A 19,013-nucleotide genomic window follows, 5' to 3' on the forward strand; every position below is an offset into this window, starting at 1 on the left:
TAATCATTAGAATATAATATAATTGATGTACACATGTATCGTTGCGTGTCTATAATGGAGAATGTATGAATACCGGGATCCTTGGATTCGAACATTTATATATTATTATTTGGAGAGAAAGTCATCGATTTTTAGATATTTGCGTTTTTTTTTTGTTTCGTTAATTTCATTACAATTTTCTTAAAATTCTCGCGTTCTCTAAAATTCATAGGTAACAAATATCCGTATCCATATGTTTCGCGAACTTTTTATTAGGTCCATGAAATTTCTAGGTCCTTGGATTAAAAATCCTCGACTCTTTAAATAGCTAGAGCCTCGAATCCTTGGATCCTTGTATTCTTAGATTCTTGGATCCGCGAATCCTATGATTTTTTCAGTTTTCGAATAATTTTTGCATCCCATCCTCTCCTTTACATTTTTCTATGTTTCCTTTCCGATTGGAAGTATGTTTATGTACATTATTCGTAATTCATACTACACGTCTCATTTTTTTTAACCGCTCAAACATGACGTAATGTCCGCCGCACGTATTTTCCATACGCGTGTATCACGCATTCATTTCATAATTTTATACGCGCGCGCACGTTTATGACGTGTGTGTGTATGTGTGTGTGTGTGTGTGTGTGGTGTATGTGTGTACGTGCGCTCGCGCATAAAAGTATGTTTCTCTCATGTACACAAGTCAATTTTCATATATATTATATATATATATATATAGTGTGTGTGTGTGTGTGTATATGTGTGTGTGTGTATAATATGTATACATATATGTATAAAACGTTCCAAATAGAAATAATATTTGCCGACTAAATAATTCGGGCAAAAATTTCGTTACTTTTTTTTTCTCTTTCTTAAAAACGTACAACAATAATTCAGTCTAATACGTTCCAAAGCACCAATTTATAATTATAGTCGACCATAAATATTTTTTTTTTTTTTTTTAAATCTCTCGCCACATCGAGAAGCATATCAATAAATTTTCCATCCGTTTACTTTTTCACTAAAAGAGACTAAAATCGAATTGCACCTAATGCAAATATAGAACTCATGTCGAAAGTCGATGAAGAGCTTTCTCTTTCTTTCCTTTTCTTTTCTTTTTTTTTTTTTCTTTCTTTCTTTCTTTCTTTCAATCGTCCGTCCGTGTGATTAAATTTTCTGCACGTAAATTAATGAATACGCTCGTAAATATAAACGCACTTCTTCTGAATGTAATGAAAGAATGCATCAAAGGTTCATGAGATATCGTGGATTTTCCGCAGCAGGAATTTATACCAAGGATGTGGTCAAGCGTTTCTAGTATCGCCGAAATATGCGGTGGATATCGAGAAAGATTTAGCATCAAGAAATTACACGATCTTAAGGAGATTTAAGGAAATAAGAGTCCAACGATACTAAAAGATCTGTGCGCTCATGTATATCGTTTTTCGATTAATTATGTGCGTGCGCTTGTATCATTGTGTTCCCCCTGTAAGTATAAACGTGAATGTTTTTACATGAAAGTACTAGTAGTAGTATAGCGGTAATAGAGTAATAATATGATAGTAGAGTGTAATAGCGATAGAGTATCTCAATAATAATAATAATAATAATAATAATGATAATGATAATAATAATAATAATAATAATAATAATATGTAGCGGTATTCGCGCGTATAAAGTCTAATATTAGTCATAGTTAACAGCAGTAGTCGTCGTAGTTAATAATAATCGTAGTAAGAGAGTTTCATGCAAGCAACAAATGACAATTTGCAAGGCTGACACCGAATTTCGTTTTTCATTTGATAATTCCTGGATGCTAGCCGATAATTTGCGACACAGACACTTGCCAAGTGCAAAGATTTATTTTTTTTCCTTTTTCCTTTTTAGTGCGAAAAAAGCGACCGAAGTTTCTCAGGGATCTCAAATTTTTGTTTTTTCCTTCAAGGGTCTCCCAAGATGACTTTTAAGATATTAAATACATTTTAGATCCTAATAGTAAACCGAAGAAACTGCGACAACAACAACAACGTACCAAGTCATTATAACTGAATCAAGTCATCGTTAAATTTTGAATAATTTTTTCCCCAAATTATATTTGTATTTTTTTTTTTGGAGGGGAAAAAGAAAGACTTTCTCGATCGAGTTTGTAATAGAATATAATATAAATGTGTTCCATCTGCGAAGTGTCTTGGCCTGGTTGTCATCTCAAGATCTTCGATCGCGTTTACAATTTTTCCGATAGACAAGATGAACAGACACAGAGATATGAGGCGCGTAAAAATGTTTAGTGCACTTAACTGATTACGAATGTGAGCGCATATTTGTGTATATACATGTGTGAATATATCCATATATTAAATATATATAAATATATATATATATATATATATAAATATATATATATATATATAAATATATAATATATGGATGTATTACAATTTTTAAAAAAACACAGAAACTCGATTCTACACTTGGCAGTATTCTGAACAATCGCCCAACAGGCGTTTAATTGTTTCACTTTATCGCGCTTTGTTTTTTTTTTTGTCTCACATGCGGTTCTTAAATCTCGAAAAAGATGACAACATCTCAACAAGACGAGAATGACGTAGACGGTAAACGTCCTTGGCAGTGATCGTAGAATTGCGTGTTCATTTTTGTCGTTTCTTATGCCATTTTTCGATCGCTTTATTAAATTGTGTTTTCGTGTCATGCGATTTTTTTAACAATCTTTTTCTTGCAACTAAGCAGCATGTAATATTATAAGCATCGTTAAGTTCGAGGAAAGTAAAGCGAGATTAGCTGGAACGCGTTTTATGTAATATAACTTGTCGCATAGCTTGGATTCCTATATCCTTGGATTGTTAATATTCTTTAAATTCATGGTAATCAAATTACAAAGTTATTTTATTGAATCCTGAGATATTTAATTTCTTTTTTGTTTTCAAGTTCTTAGATTTCTTGAGTTTGAAAATCTTTTACTTTATTTAACTATAATTTTTTGAGATCCTTGAAGTATGTCAATTCTTTCGATTCTTGAATTCTTGTACCTGCTAGATTCTTTTTTTCTTTTTTTCTTTTTTTTTTTTTTTTTTTTTTTTAAATAGTGAGTAAGAGAAATAATTATTCAAAATTTGTTTTATCACAATATTATTTAAATTATATTATTTTTTTAAATTATTATATTATTTAAATTATAATATTATTAAAAAAATATTTGTCAAAATACTAGATAATATAGAGAAGACAAATTTTGACTCGAGTTTTATCTTACTTTAATTTTTTACAATCTTTTCTAGTGAAATAGTTTTGTTATTACTTTTATATACATTTATAATGTATATGTATATGTATATGTATATATATATATATATAAATTACATAAATATATATGTATATATATGACTGTATATATATATATATATATATATATATATATATATATATATATATGTATATGTACATATGAAATGTATTACATAGATATACATATACATACGCGTTAATTTTCGTTCGCATTTAACTAGCGAAATATTTACTACACAATAAAATTGCATATAAGTAGTATATGTATGAGAAGTATTTTATACTATCAGGAATCTATTAAATTCAGATTTGAAAAATAAGAATCGAAAGGACTAAAAAATTAAATATTTGTGAATTCAAGGATTTAATTATTCGAGGGATTAAGAATCCGAGAATCTTGGAATCCAAGAATCTAAGAATTCGAGTATGTCGAGGATTCAAACTCTTAAGAATAACGGGAGCCTTAAAAATCTAAAGATCCAAGAATCCAAGAATTCTTTGTCATCGTTTGTATTCATTCTTTAATTCTAATCATTAGAGATTAAGTGTGTTATTATATTCTGTTATGATTTCTGCAAACTATAAGAACTTTTTGCACAATTCTTATTTAACTCTCATCTTACAATCCTCGCGTTTTATAATTATTATTTTTTTTCAAAATGTTCTATCAACTATAGCCATTCTTAATAATTTACTTTCGCAGTCTATTCTTTATGTCTCCCACCTATCTTGCCCTTTCTCTTTCACTCACTCACGCACTCTCTCTCTCTCTCTCTCTCTCTCTCTCTCTCTCTCTTTCTCTATCTTTCTTTTTTCTCTATCTTCATCGTTATAACAACAATGCGCCAAACTCGCTTGATTTCACTTACAATTTTCATAGCAAGTGCTTTTTCTTTTTCATTAAAAGATTAAGACGGACGGTTAATTTTCACGTATTTTTCTTTATTTTCTGTTTGTGGTGAGCCGATATCCGCTGCTGAAGGCACAAGGCTTTGCACTAGAACTCGGTCACCTAGCTCATTCATCTACGACCTACTACCAAACTAGCCTCGCGTTCTTATAGAAATAAGATTTATGGAAGATTTAAATCTCAAGCGGGAGCATATATATATATATATGTATATTTATAACACATTGATTAATCAATATTTCAACAAAAATATCATAAATATAAACTTTATAAATTTTGATAAAACTATTTAGACAAACATTTTTTTCAACCTTATTTTTTTAATAATATATATTCTATAACTATTTCAATTTTTACAACATAAAAAATATATACATAAAAGAATTTATTTTTGAGAACCTAATAAATATAACGTAAAACATTTTAACAATGATAATAATAAGCAAGTAACTAATTATTCTTTTAAAAGTGCAGCCGCTCGAGAATTAATTCAAGTCAACGAATTTCATCACTTTTGTTTTACTGTACTTCTTATATTTTATTGTATTTCTAAATAATCGATCGCCACGTCGGTTTCTCTCGCTCGATTGCTTTCGTTATTTCCATCAATTTGGAATGAAAGGTGATCGATTTGTCTCAAGCGTAATCATGTATCATGCGTCATTTCTTAACTATCTTATAAAATTTAATCTTCGATTGTTTATAACGAATGGAGGAAGCCGACTTTAAATTTCGATTTATTCCATCGAAAATTGTGTAGCGCAAATAGTAAATAACATTCGACAAAACAATTCTGAAATTTTTTAATTTCTTGAATTCATCGATTCTCAGATTCTTAACATTCCTTCAAATCGTAATTTTTTTTCCAGATAATAGCATATAGAATAGATCACACACACAGACACACACCCACTCATACGCATACACAAAAGTGCGTGCACACAAATAAAACGTAATAGATGCGATAAATCGTAAATTATTATTATACATCATTCGCTGTACAATTTTCGACTCAATAAACGATAATTCAAAATTGGTTTACTCTATTTACTTAAAATATATATATATTTATATATCTTTTCCTTAATAAAAAAAATATTATGTATTCCCATATTTCTGTTTGAGAACAATCGGAGTGTCTTATATCAGTTGCCCCATAAAAAAGACATCATATTCTTCACGAATATCGTTATATTTCCTCGCATATCTTTGTAGGACGTCCCGCATATATACATATATATTTCATTTTTATATATTTTAAAAACATATTTTTTGTTAAAATTTTAGCATAAACGGTGTATGTGAAAAAATAAAAATAAAAAAAAAAAAGAAATATTATAATACATGACATAAAATATTCTTCTGTGCCTTCTGCATTACTTATTTTACGAATATTGTATTTTCGTAAAAAAAAGTAATACATATCAAACAGTTATCTGTGTTTTATAACATTTAAACATGTTATATCCCGTAAAAAATATATATCTCGCGAAAATAATTTCATTTTTCTAGCCTTTTTATCTTTTTTTTTTTTTAGGGGGGAAGGGGACGTCCTAAACATTTTTATGATCTGTATTAGTAAAAATATTAATATATAGAATTCCAAGACGCGTTATCCTGCTGCGGTGTAGATCCTTTTCAACCTTTGACTCTAATTTTCTGGCCTTCGCTCTAGTCTCTCTCTCTCTCTCTCTCTCTCTCTCTCTCTCTCTCTCTCTCTCTCTCTCTCTCTTTCTTTACGTCCGCGCACACATGCATGCTCCTCTCGCACTCTCTCCCTCTCTCTCTATATGAACAATGTATATGCTAGCAAGATATATTATGCTGTATGTGTATGCGTGATATAGACTCTATGGTATTGTTATGTATCGTTTTCTTTCTTTAACTTTGCGCTCCATTTGTGCGACGCTGCTCAACAGCGAACACTTTACAGGCTTTATTTCATCTTCGCTCTCTGTTTACAGTCAAAACTTGGGAGAATATCGTATTACTGTTGACTAAAGATTTTAATTCTCGAACTTTCTTTTTTTTTATTATTATTTTTGCGAGCGGTATCGCCGATTACTTAAATAATTACTCTTCACCACATTATCACGATTCTTCTATTCTCACCCTGTTACTATATCCTTCTATTTCTTTCCCTCTCTTACATTAACCACACTTGTCACTATTCATTTTTCTTATGACAAATGTGATTCATCCAATATATCAATACCTTATATCATATAATACATTACATTTACATATCGATTGTATGTAAGGATGTATCCAGGTAGGAGACATAGCGATAAAATGTAAATTGCAGGTAGCTTTCTTTATATATCTTCATTCTCTGTACTGTTCTCTATGTATCACAGCCTGGGCCGCGCCACTGCCTTCTCTCACAACAGCGTATAATCCTTTGCTCTTGTTGATGCTTCCTCTCCCGCTCCAGGTCGAAATGCACACGTTTCCAATATGCAGGGCTTTTTCTTCGTCCTCGAGCCGGCCCTAAATGACTCGCGTGGATTTACTTACGCGAGTATCAGAATATATGTGACTTTGCGAGCAAGAGAAAGTACCGGTACGGCTGGCTCGTGGCTCAAAGTGAGCAACTCGATTTAAATAGAATCTTTGATAGATGAATACTATGGAGGTTAAAGATTTTAATAGATAGATAGCTAGATTTCTCCAAAGATCAGTTTCTATGGATCATACTGATTTGATATCACGTTCAAGTTGTTGATGTTACGGATCTTTGGTAGAGGCTAAAGCCTCAATTCTCTGAATCCTCGTTTCGTGGTACTATGTGGATCAACTCTTTTATCACAGGTGTTTTTTTTCTTTTTTTTTTAAATTGTGTATATCCTCATTAATACATTCTCATCATTTGCATCATTTTTATAAATCCTTGATGCAATTCTCTCTTTCACAGTTTCACATCCGCATATCTGAATCTGTGGAATTACGATTCGTTTTGCGTCACACGCGAGTGCAGGGCCGGCTTTATGCTTATTTTTACATCCTAACCATATAAAGATCGATTATTCCAGGATGATACCTAGAGGTGATCGATCATCGAGAAAGAACAAATGATCGTAATGAATCTAGAACAGCGTCTGATACAATATGTTGACTTGCGACGGTGAGGCAGTGGCATAGTGGTGCACTAGTACAAGAGTCGCGCAGGCCGTTTTCCACGTCCATGCGTCCATCGACGCCGTTGTTGCTGCTGCTGCTGCTGCTGATGCCGCTGCCGCTGCTATTACGACGTCAAAAGATTTGTTCAGCCGACCGGCGCAATTGCCGTTAATCGGCGACTGGGAAACTAGGGCGCTACGTCCCAGATTTCGGCGAGGAAAACTGGCAGCTTCTTGTTCTTAAATTTCAAGTTCAAGCACATCTCACTGTTTTGATTGCCAAGAGTTCTAAGTTCGGTTAAAACTGACAGGAGCTTAGCGAAGATTAAACTGGACTTTGGCCGACGATTATCCACGTACGCTTTCAGCGTCTTCAAATAGATCTCTTGAAGCTTCTCCACCTTTCTGCTTTCCAACAGACTGGGTCTTTCTGTAAAGCAATAATTATTATTAAATTTTAATTATGTGAAATAATAGAAATAATGAGATTGGCACACTCAAATATTATTATTGCGTATGTGTTCCTCAATTGATAAAAGACAGGAGGTCTCATTAAATAATGAATTTCATTAAAAGATGTCATCAATTCTCTCCACACATTTTCCGTAGAATATTTAATATATTATATTTTACAACTAAGTTTAACTTTAACTTATCTTTATAACTAAGTTTTATATTTAAATTCTGTAAAAATGTAGAATCTACATACAATTAATAGTTTTATGACTTATCCTTCATCAGTTATAAAATGCTTAATTTATGAGAAAAGTTCTCTTAAATCGTTAATTGCTCAGCAATTATTGAGGGCTACGTATTTTTATAAAAAAAAAGATAGACTTCAGTTTTTTATCAAAGAATCCGAGAATATTAAGAAATAAGGAAAACAATCATTTTTTTAGATAAAATATTGAATAATAAAGAATATAATGTCTCACAATTTGCTTCTTTAATTTGATATATAATTGATGACAAAAATTATTAAAATTAAAGTTTTAAATGTATATAGTTCTATAAAGTGACAAGATATATTGCATATAAAATATAAAGATTATACAAGAACAAAGGAGTGTACTTATAAAGTTAGTAAAATGAGTTAGTAAAATAAATAAAACGAATACATATCTAAAACTTTTTTAATTCTTCATTTTAGAGAAAAAAATTTTTAAATATTGCATATACTTGTTGCAATCAATTAAAATCTTTTATATATATATATATATATATATATATATATATATATATATGTATGTATATAAAATTTATACATGTATATAAAGATATGTAGAACAAAATTTAAGCATCATTTTTAATTTTGCTGCAACTATTTAGGATCGTTATCTTTTACAATTAAAAAAAAAAAAGATGGTCGTTTCAACCTTTTAAAAATTTAAAAAAAATAACGTGTTGAATTCATTTAGAAATAAAAGATGGACATTCAAAAAGAAAAAAAACTTTTAATATAAAAGATTAAAAAAGAATATTTTTTCAAAAATTCTTTCTCTTTTTAACATTCTTGTTATTTTCATATTATCTAGTATATAATTTAAAAAAATATTTTGTTTTTGTTTTTCACAGTAACAAATGTATAAATCACTCCATTCGAGTGCGTATATGTACAAAAAGCGAAGATTTTTTTCTGTCGCGATATTAGAGCGTTAAGCTAAATAAAAATATCGATTTATAAAATAGTTTTTATAATACAATACTAACGCATTGAGTGAATTAAAATTGTTATTCTGTAAAATATTTTTATATAAGAATAAATTTCTGTCCTTTTGCTAAGGCACTGTTTATTTGTAAAATATAAAGATTATTGAAAGAGATTTTAAAGAAAAGAAAGAAATGATTATTGATGATATTTTATACCATTATATATGAACATCTCTTTTATGGACATATTTAAAATCTAATATATATTGGAAGTTAAAGCCTAATTGTGGTTAATCGCTAAATTATTTTAACTATTTATTTATATAACGATATTTGATCATGATAAATATATAGACGGACCTGAGAAAATGACGATAGCGGTGAGTAAAGCGTACTCGGCATTGTTGACCCTCATAGTATACATTTGACGGCAGAATCGTAAAAGATCCTCGATGGTGTCTCCCATTCCGGCGACATTATAGCTCTGACGCGTGTATGGTTGATTGTTGGCAAAAATGATGCTATCGGTTTGCACGTCGTACTTTCTTGCCATTCGCAGCATCATCACTTCACTGGAACATGCCTTCAACAGGGTAATCTGATCTTCGCGCATCAGCTCGTTGAAGCCGGGTAACCTCTTCGAGAACTCAACGATCAATTGAACGGTCAGAATTGTAATTTCAGTGATGTGCCTGAAACTGTAGTCACTCGGGTCTTCGCCTTCCATTGGTGTATTCTGAAAGAGATCAAACGCGTTACGTTAAATGATAAATTGCTTATCGTACTAATCGTTAAACACATGAAATTAAAAATCTGTACAGGACCTAACATAATTTATATAATTAGATATAAATTGATATATACATATACATATTTTTATTTAAAATTGCAGCCTAGATTTTTGTAAATTCAGTTTTTTTTTTTTTTTTTTTTATAAAAAGTCTGCAATGAACGTATAAGAAAATTAATAATAAAAGATAGAAGGATTTATAGGCAATACATGCAGTCTACAAGAGGCAGAATACATACGGTAATCCTTTTCAGATCGTCTTCGCTTGGTTGCTCAAATTCACATTGAAAAGCTACGAGCCTATTTATTAGTTCCTCTTGTTCAGGACTAACAGGCTTGACACAACTATGACAGCTGACAGGAGTGAGAATGCCACTACTTCCAGACATGGACAACGATTCGGATTCCGCTGGCTCGACTTTTAAGCTCATCTGGTCACCCATTCCGGCGCTGCCTGGTGAACCATTCATCGTCGTACTGTTTGGTTTGTCCTTTTCCTGCACAACAACACATTATGATATAAGTAAATGATAAGAAAGTAAAGGTACCAAAAAAATCATAAAAATAGGAAATTAAATATTTAAGTGATTTCGCATGCAATTTAAATTTTTATTCTAAAGCAGTGGAATTAAATAATTTATTTTCTTTCTACTCGTTCTAATTTTTTATATAGATTTAATACAATTTGGCTTTTAAAATTGAACATTTTAATATTTTTTCCAAAATATTAACTATTTACATAAAGCTTTGAGGCAAAGTATAAGTGTTATAAGAAATTAAAAATATTTATAAAGGAAATTTCTTTGAAAAAAAAAAGAAAAAAAATATAACGACACCTCCTCAAAAGGGACATTGTATAATATAAAATATTTGATGGTTGTGTGTTCTACCTTCTGCGCTTTCTTCTCCTTTCTCTTTACCGCACATTGGTACTCGGGTACAACGCATTCCGGTCTCATACCGACCGTCAGGCATTTCTTCAGTCTGCACTCCTGACACTTACGGCGCATATACATGTCGATTTCGCAGCCGTTGCCATACTTGCACTGGTATACAGCGTTCCTGGTGATGCTGCGTCTGAAAAATCCTTTGCAACCCTCGCACGTCAGGGCGTTGTAGTGATAACCAGACGCACGATCGCCGCATACAAGGCACAATTCTTCCTGTTGCCGTGGGGTAGGTCCTTTCCTTTTCTTTGAGTCACATCCTTCACTACTACCACCGCTTCCACCCCCGCTGCCACCGCCACCTCCGCCGCCATTACCCCCGGAATTATTTCCATAGCCGTTTATTGAACCCGACTGAGACAGTTCGTCCCTACCTGAAATAGAAAATATAAGTTTATATTAACAACAGATATAAATATGTTTGATTGAGGCAATTATATGTTTGTTGCAGATTATATGTTTATTGCAATTATCAATAAGTGTAAAATCTTCTTTTTTTTCCTCTTTAATATAAATTAAATAATAGACATTTTCCCTAATTGATTTTGTTGCTCATATATAATAATGTGAATAGAAATTGATATACTGGGGTATATTTTTGATGAGAAAATATTATATCCAACAATAAAGTTCTCAAATACTTGCAAATTTTAAATTAACTTACACACATTACATACATTAAATTTGAAATTAATTTATATTGTTCTGTAGTATATTATAACAATTAATTACAATTATTAATTCATTATAATATTTTGACAAACAAATTAAATTGATAAAAGTTCTACGTGAAAACACAACTTTGAAATTTCGCAGGTTATTAAAAGCCAACGCCAGGATGTATGTCAGTTTCATAAATAATAAAGTTTTCCTATAAAATCGATTTCTCGTGCATAGGGCATTGAAATTTCTTATGTCAAGTAATATAAATTAAATCTCATTTTTGAAATTCTAATTTGTCCCTCTTTATTCTTCTGGAGAGGATATTAATATTAATAATATTTTGCTCATGGATGTAGTATTATAATTTTTAATGTGTATATTATATATATATATATATATATATATATATAATTTTTTCATAAACATTTACAGACTTTCTAGTTGGTGTCTTACAAATAATAATCATATACATTTTTAAGTAAATATAAAGCTGAATTAATCCATAGTAATCCACCAATGTAATAAAAACACTTAAATAAATTAAATAAATTATTTCTAAATAACTAATTTTTTTTTCAACGCAAAAACATATTTTAATATATTTATTTTATATATTTAGGCATTGGCTTTTGAAAAAGATATTTAAACTTTTTCCAAGCAATTATATTATTTTTTTTATACAATTATAATCTTATATATTATTAGTTTTCTGTTTATAATATTAATTTAAAAAATAAGATTATATGATATATTATAATAATAATTAAAAAATTAAGATTAAGTGTTTTACTAGAGATTGATAACGTATAATATTATATATATAATGTATATGTAATAGCCAAAATATCTCATGTCGAATATTACTATTACTCGAAAATGGCAATTGTAATATCTACTAAGATATCTAATAAGAACATATATGCGTAGCAACTCTCCCTTCCTATCAACTAGATAGACGAACAGGTTTCCGTAACCTTTATAGCGATATCGTTACGCGTCTCTATTACCTCTTTTATCTATTTCCATTCGCCGAGTGAGGCGTAGGCAAGTTAGAAGTCATGGTCGGTGAAAGTATGAACACACAACTACAGATATATGTATATGTTTCGATACATAAAACATACATATATATATATATATATATATATATATATATATATATATATATATGCACGGTTGCATTAAGTATAAACAGTGCCTACCTATATATATATATACATATACAAACATATGTAAATACGTGAGGCCAGGGAGCTTGACAACAATATACTATCTTACAAAAAAATCAGGGTTATTAAAATTAGAAAGAGACAGGGAGATATTTTTGATCAGATCTCTGTGTGTGTCTCTCTCTCTCTCTCTCTCTCTCTCTCTCTCTCTCTCTCTCTCTCTCTCTCTCTCTCTCTCTTTACACACATTAGATAGCATCTGAACTAAAAACATTTCTCATCGGATATTTAACGATAAAAGCGAGCTCCTTTGGAATATGCTTTGGTTTTATTTATTAATTCAAATTAAGTTGCGAATTTTATTTTATCTTTCTCAAATAAAGTGGAGACGCAGAGAGAAGCGTGCATGTGTAGCCAATGTTTTTGACTATGATACTATAATGGTATCAGCCAATCAGCGAATCCCTGACAAAGATAGCAATCCACGCACAACGTGTATGTACGTGTCCTTTTCTATGAATTGGGTCATTCCCCCACCCTTGAAGGCTCACTTGTCAGTATGTTATGGAGCTCAATGTCTGCATGCGGGCGGATAAAAATTGACTGATGATAAAGTCAGCCTAAACTAAATAATCGTGCTATTTTTATCATAATCGATTACTGTCTGTATATATTACTATTTATCTGTTTTTTTTTTTAATTGTAAAATATAAACGCATATTACAGAAAATCTTTCTGTACCACAAACATTTAATCTAAACTGTATAAGTCACAAATATAATAAGGGATGAGCATAAATTATTTATAAATTCAATTCAAAGTACCTTTTTGTCCATTTTTTATATGGTATTTCGGTTACTATTTTTTTTTTTTTTCAAATCATTAAATCATCTCCCTTTAAGATTCTCTCTCCTCTTTCTTATTCTCTTTCCCTATCTCTCTCTGTTAAAAATTATTAGTTTACTCTTCAGTGATTCATGATTTTTATATTCTTGGAATTTCTTATAGCCTATATAATCTTTACAATTAAATAATATATTGATAACTTGCAAGATAAATAATAAATTGAGAAAAAAATATTTATAATTGTGTATTTTTTTCTTGCATTGTTCATTTCCATCATACATTATTTTTATAACGATAGATTTTCTTTCACTTTAAAGTTAGTTTTGGTCTAATGAAGACATCGAAACAAGGCACAAAGACCTTTATAATGCATTTCGCATAATTAAATATAATGACAAGTAATTCTGTAAAAAACTAAATTTCACATAAAAAGGAAATAGAGGTAACAAAAAAATTATTCTTCGGTTATAATCAAAATTAAAACTTCGACAGAACTTTAAAAATGTTTCTCAAAGTTTGACGAAGTAATAATATTATTAAAACTTATAAAAGTACAATTAACATAACGATCTCTTTTCCTTTACAATAAAAAAAAAAAAAAAAAAAAAAAAAAAAAAAAAAAAGAGTTATCCCACAACATATTATTATCTCATAACAATGAACTGTTCATCTCGACATTAATCGAACTATCTGTCAGGTGTTTTCTGCAAGTGATAAGAAGATAAATATTTATTGGAAAATAATAAAAGGAGCGAATAGAACCGAGGCGATTATTAGTACGCGAGCTTGTAGAATGCAAATTATTCGCAAGGTAATTAATAAATATTTCGGAAGCAGACTCGAATGCAAATTTCGAGTTTTACGATCGGCAACTGCGCGTGTGTTTCTAGACTACAAGCCCAGAAAGACTCGACGCGCGAACTCGACGCACGGTTGCTGGCTTCAATATTCCTCAGCAAGGTTTCCATGTTGGTTAGTACCTCTCTCTCACGACATAGCAGTGAGCGGCCTTGACTCTGGCTCTCTTGGTGAATATCTATACAAGCGGACACACACAGCCACTCGTGTCCTCCTTGTTCTCTTGTCTTACCTAACAAATGGCGAGTTTTTCCCTCTCTATTTCTCCCACCGCATCGCACTGTGCTGAGAGACGAAAGCTAAAACAGGCCAGTGAACACTGCCTCGTTTCCTTCCAGAGATCAGAGGAGATGGTAGACTGGTTAAGCGAGCGTGCGAAAAGAGGAAATGGAAAGACGTAGACGTAAACCCGTACGAGGCGGAGAAAAAAAAAGAAACAGATTCACGTGTTGGAATCCTTGGAAAATATCTACACGCTAGACGAATTTATAGATTAATGATATATTGCTTCCTACAGAGAATAAATATTGGAAAGAAGAAGCAGATGAAGGGTGTTTTTGTAACCACCAAGTCCCTTCTTGGCAGAAGCTGAAGAAATAAAGAAATATATTGCTTCCTACTGATTTTTTTTTTTTTTTTTTTTTCTTCAATTTTACGAAAGTCACAAAGCATTAATTTATTTCTGTCAATGGGAATGTTACAGTACCAAGATCACCGAAAGGTCTTACACCTGATATCTGTGACACATCAACAGGTTTGTTTTATTGAACTATTTGTTTTCAACGAAAACATGAGAAAAAGTAATAATTTGACGTATAACTTTTGAAATTTTAACATTCAATATTTTAGTTCAATTGAATATCCGAATATTAGATATTCAATAAAAAGATGTTAAATAATCTATTACAAATGTTTCGGTTTACTTGTATGCATAATATTTAATTTGTCAAAAGCTTTCTATTTTTTAATAACAGTTAAAAACATCTTAACATAAATCTGTTGACGTTTTCAGAAATAATAAAATGTTAACATATTAGCAAACTTTTAATTTTACAAGGAATAATGTTATTACGACCAGCCTCTATTTGGGATATACTTTGTATGATGAATTTTCTAAAAGTGATGTTAACAAACTCTTGTCAAGGGACTTAAGATTTATGAAGTTATTGAGTAAGAATATAAGCAAGTGGAGTTGGAAAAACATTTTAAATTTAATGATTAAAATGTTTAAGATTTTTAATTATTTTCTTTTTATAAAAGAATATACATTAGCATTTATGATATAGGATACAATTGTTTAAACTTTTCACTTTTAACTTTCTAATATAATCTCAATATAATAAAATAATCAATAATCAAAATTCTTGAGAAAAATACTTTATATTATAAAATAACCATCATATATCAATAACTGTCAACGTCGAGTATAAGTGTTCAAAAAGAATTGAGCTCGTATTCGATTGGCAATGTAATTGTGATTGCAGAGAATAATGATCAATTCTCTTTGCCAATTTGAATTAAACCGCATTGTCCAAAAGTCTGCTTGACTTTTACCTTGAATTTACTTCATGACATTTTGTTAGCAAAATATTATATTCTACCGAGTATTTTGCCGATAGTATGATAATAGTGTGTCAAATCTGTTGCTTTTCTGCTTTTGTAGCGCAAGAATCATGCAAAATCTGTTCTTGATAAGCTTGGCTCTGTCTAGGAAATTTAATAATACCGAGCCAATTTTCAAGTACTTTATAGTATCATTAAATTATATTGACCCCCTTCTTGTCTTACAAATAGACATGTGCAAATGAGATTTCCATTAATCTGACATTCTTAGAAGAAATTAAATTTGGATGTATAACATTGGTAATTTATTAATTATTCCAAATTTATTGTTCCTAAGAATTAATAGAAAATTTATGTTATATTAAAGACTATGATACTGACTTAACATTGTATATTTTCACTTCTGAAAAACATGGTGTATTAAATAAATAGCAAATATAACGAATAAATAAACAAACAAATATACTAGAATTAATTGCCATCGAGTTTTTTAAAGGCACATTATTTTAGAATTTAATGCTCGCAAAATAAGTTTGTGGAAGTGGTACATCTCGAGAGTATTAATTCGAGAAAGAATTAATATCAAACTCGAGTAATTAGTTGCTTGAATTAATGTAATTTATTCTTGTAACAATATGAGCGTTGAAGAGGACTTTCAATTATTTTACGAACAAATATTTTAGAAATTAAGATATTTCGGTAACAATTATAATTCGGAAAACAATTTGAGATGTCAATTGTCACTTATCTTCTTTTAACTATTTTATTATTATATTGATTATAGATTCTGATGTTTTGATGCGTCTATATATACAATATATATATATAAATTTAATATTTTTCAAATCTGTAACTTATCTTTAAATAGTTAATTAGCAATTTATTCTGGTATATTTATTTTTTACCTACGATTTATTATAAATGTTTTCCGGAAATGGAGGTATATTTAAGTCAATATTATCTTTAATATTCATTTCTTCTTAATTGATAAGAACAAGTTTAGGTAATATGGATTAACAATAAATTATAATTTAATTATGTCATATATACATTCAAATTTAATTTCTCACAGTAGACATGTCGGGATAAAGAATTAGAATTAAAATGTCCTTTTAATTTTGATAGAGCTTTTTGATATGTTTTATAGAAAATTCAAAATAAGTATGATACACATACATACAATATGTGTGTATATATATATACACACACACACACACACACACATATGTATATATATTTTTACAGAAGTATTTAGTAGCATGTTTAGAAATTGAGATAATTGAAGCTAATTGAAAGCATATCGATTTTGATCGATGAGTATCATCGAAACTGATTTATGAATATTTATATAAAAAGGTTTTTTTATTATTATTATTTTCATTACATTTAGATTTTTAAATGCCACAAAATTGTATCTGTAACATTATTATCATAAATTTTGTAAAGAAAAAGCATTTTAAAAACGTGAATTTATTCATGTAAAAAACCATGTTTTATTAAGTTAATTTCGCGCAATCATTTTAAATGTAAATGAGCTGTAAACGTGATTGCGTACTCTTTACACGATTTTATAAAGATCAAGTGAGTTTTTTAGCTACATTTAAAAATTTTTTAAATTGTCAAAACGTACATAATGAGTCCAATAATTACTCACGCAAAGATATAATATTATAATATTAAATATTAATATTAAATATTATAATAATATTATAATATTAAAATTCCATCATCAGGAGGATCGATTGAATTTACCTTGGATCGAGACAGGAAACGGTGAAGCTCGATGATTGTTATTTGTTAATTCCGCGGTGTTGGTGGTGACAGTACGATAGTGATTAGTGTTCGGTTGTGTCCTAAGATCGACACCCCGATGACAATCTAAATCCCAAAGTTGGGGATTCTCTTCACGCACCGGGGCGCTCGAATCCGCTTGAAATCTCGACGAGTACGTATCGCTACTCGACACTTCCGGACTAGATTCCTGAAAACTTCCGGCATATCTTTTGATGAATCTGCTGTTAAACCCAATTGGTGGTCCCCGTGGCATTGTCTGCAGCATCTCACCGTTCTCCTTCACCTTTCAATATTTCTTTTCACCGTCTATTATTTAGTATCAAACTTCGATGTTTCGCGATCAATATTGAAAATCGTCCTTAATAAACACGCCATCCAGAAGGCAATTATGAGTGAATATAATGAATCACATATGGATTATTGTTCCGAGTTCTTTGCATCCTTCACGGAATCATCACTTTTTCTTTCGTGTAAAATCCTGAAGAAAAGGATCAAATATTGAAAATCCAGCTTCTATCCAAAGTTTCTCCCACATTTGTTCAGTTTCGCGTACAACACTCCGCGAATAGGAGAATTACATGAGTTATATATGAATGGATTTTAGAATACATAAATATATATTCGAACAGCAAAAAAGAATAAATTGTAGAATACAACAATTTAAGTATACAAGAATCAGATAAAATTCTTATTTCTTTCTCTGAAGAAGATCTAAAGGGTCAATTTTAAAAGAGTCGAAAGACGTAAAACTTCGAGCATATCGTATAATTCGTTCTTATATTCCATCAAAAAGTTCTTTTAGAAAAAGAAGCAACAATTTTATGAAAGATAAATCAAGAAATGTTTGATCAAACCTCTTATATAATGCCAATTATAAAAAGATAAAGAAAACAAAGGATATGTAATAATATCAATATATAACGCGTCTTATGGAACAATTGACAAATTTTGATTAGATTATTAAGAAATAAAATTTCAACAAACATTATTATCTGACGCTACTTTTTAATTTGCAAAATAAATGACTTCAAATTTTAATCATTGTTTAAGATTTATAAAATTTATTGGTGTGTGTGTGTGTGTGTGTGTGAAGCTAGCGTATCATTTTGTGGAAACTCATAAATAATTAAGAGTTCTGACTTTATTTTCAATAGTTCTGGCGATTAAAGCAAGATCTTACCTTCACGCAGCATCTTACCTTTTTCAGGATATAATAATTAATTAAAAAATTATCTAATTATTTTAAAAGTCAGAACTCTTTTGGAAAGGCATTGTACAAGCCCAGAACTATATGAGAACTGTTTTATATTAAGCAGAACTTTTGATAATCGACCGACATCTCACCTCGATATCTGTATCTATGGGACTCCTTGTTTTTTATTTTACCTTAATTAATATTTTCCTGCTTTTAGATGGCAGAAC

General features: G+C 30.0%; 1 protein-coding gene across 4 annotated transcripts in view; it reads right to left on the reverse strand.

Annotated features, from left to right (window-relative positions):
• Window positions 1-5,905: 5,905 nt before the first annotated feature.
• The window catches only part of Ecr (ecdysone receptor), a 50,739-nt gene continuing 37,631 nt past the window's right edge, over window positions 5,906-19,013 (reverse strand). For 2 of the 4 annotated variants that reach the window (XM_072907775.1, XM_072907774.1), the window contains exons 2-6: window positions 17,550-18,069; window positions 10,642-11,072; window positions 9,991-10,248; window positions 9,322-9,697; window positions 5,906-7,741 (exon numbers count right to left, since the gene is read on the reverse strand). In XM_072907775.1, coding sequence (XP_072763876.1) covers window positions 7,500-7,741; window positions 9,322-9,697; window positions 9,991-10,248; window positions 10,642-11,072; window positions 17,550-17,856 — 1,614 coding nt within the window. In that variant the 5' untranslated portion in view covers window positions 17,857-18,069 and the 3' untranslated portion in view covers window positions 5,906-7,499. The remainder of the gene's footprint in view (window positions 7,742-9,321; window positions 9,698-9,990; window positions 10,249-10,641; window positions 11,073-17,549; window positions 18,070-19,013) is intronic. The other 2 variants (XM_072907772.1, XM_072907773.1) reach the window with 1 other exon arrangement.

The sequence above is a fragment of the Anoplolepis gracilipes genome, chromosome 16, assembly GCF_047496725.1.
Source record: "Anoplolepis gracilipes chromosome 16, ASM4749672v1, whole genome shotgun sequence".
Lineage (NCBI taxonomy): Eukaryota > Metazoa > Arthropoda > Insecta > Hymenoptera > Formicidae > Anoplolepis > Anoplolepis gracilipes.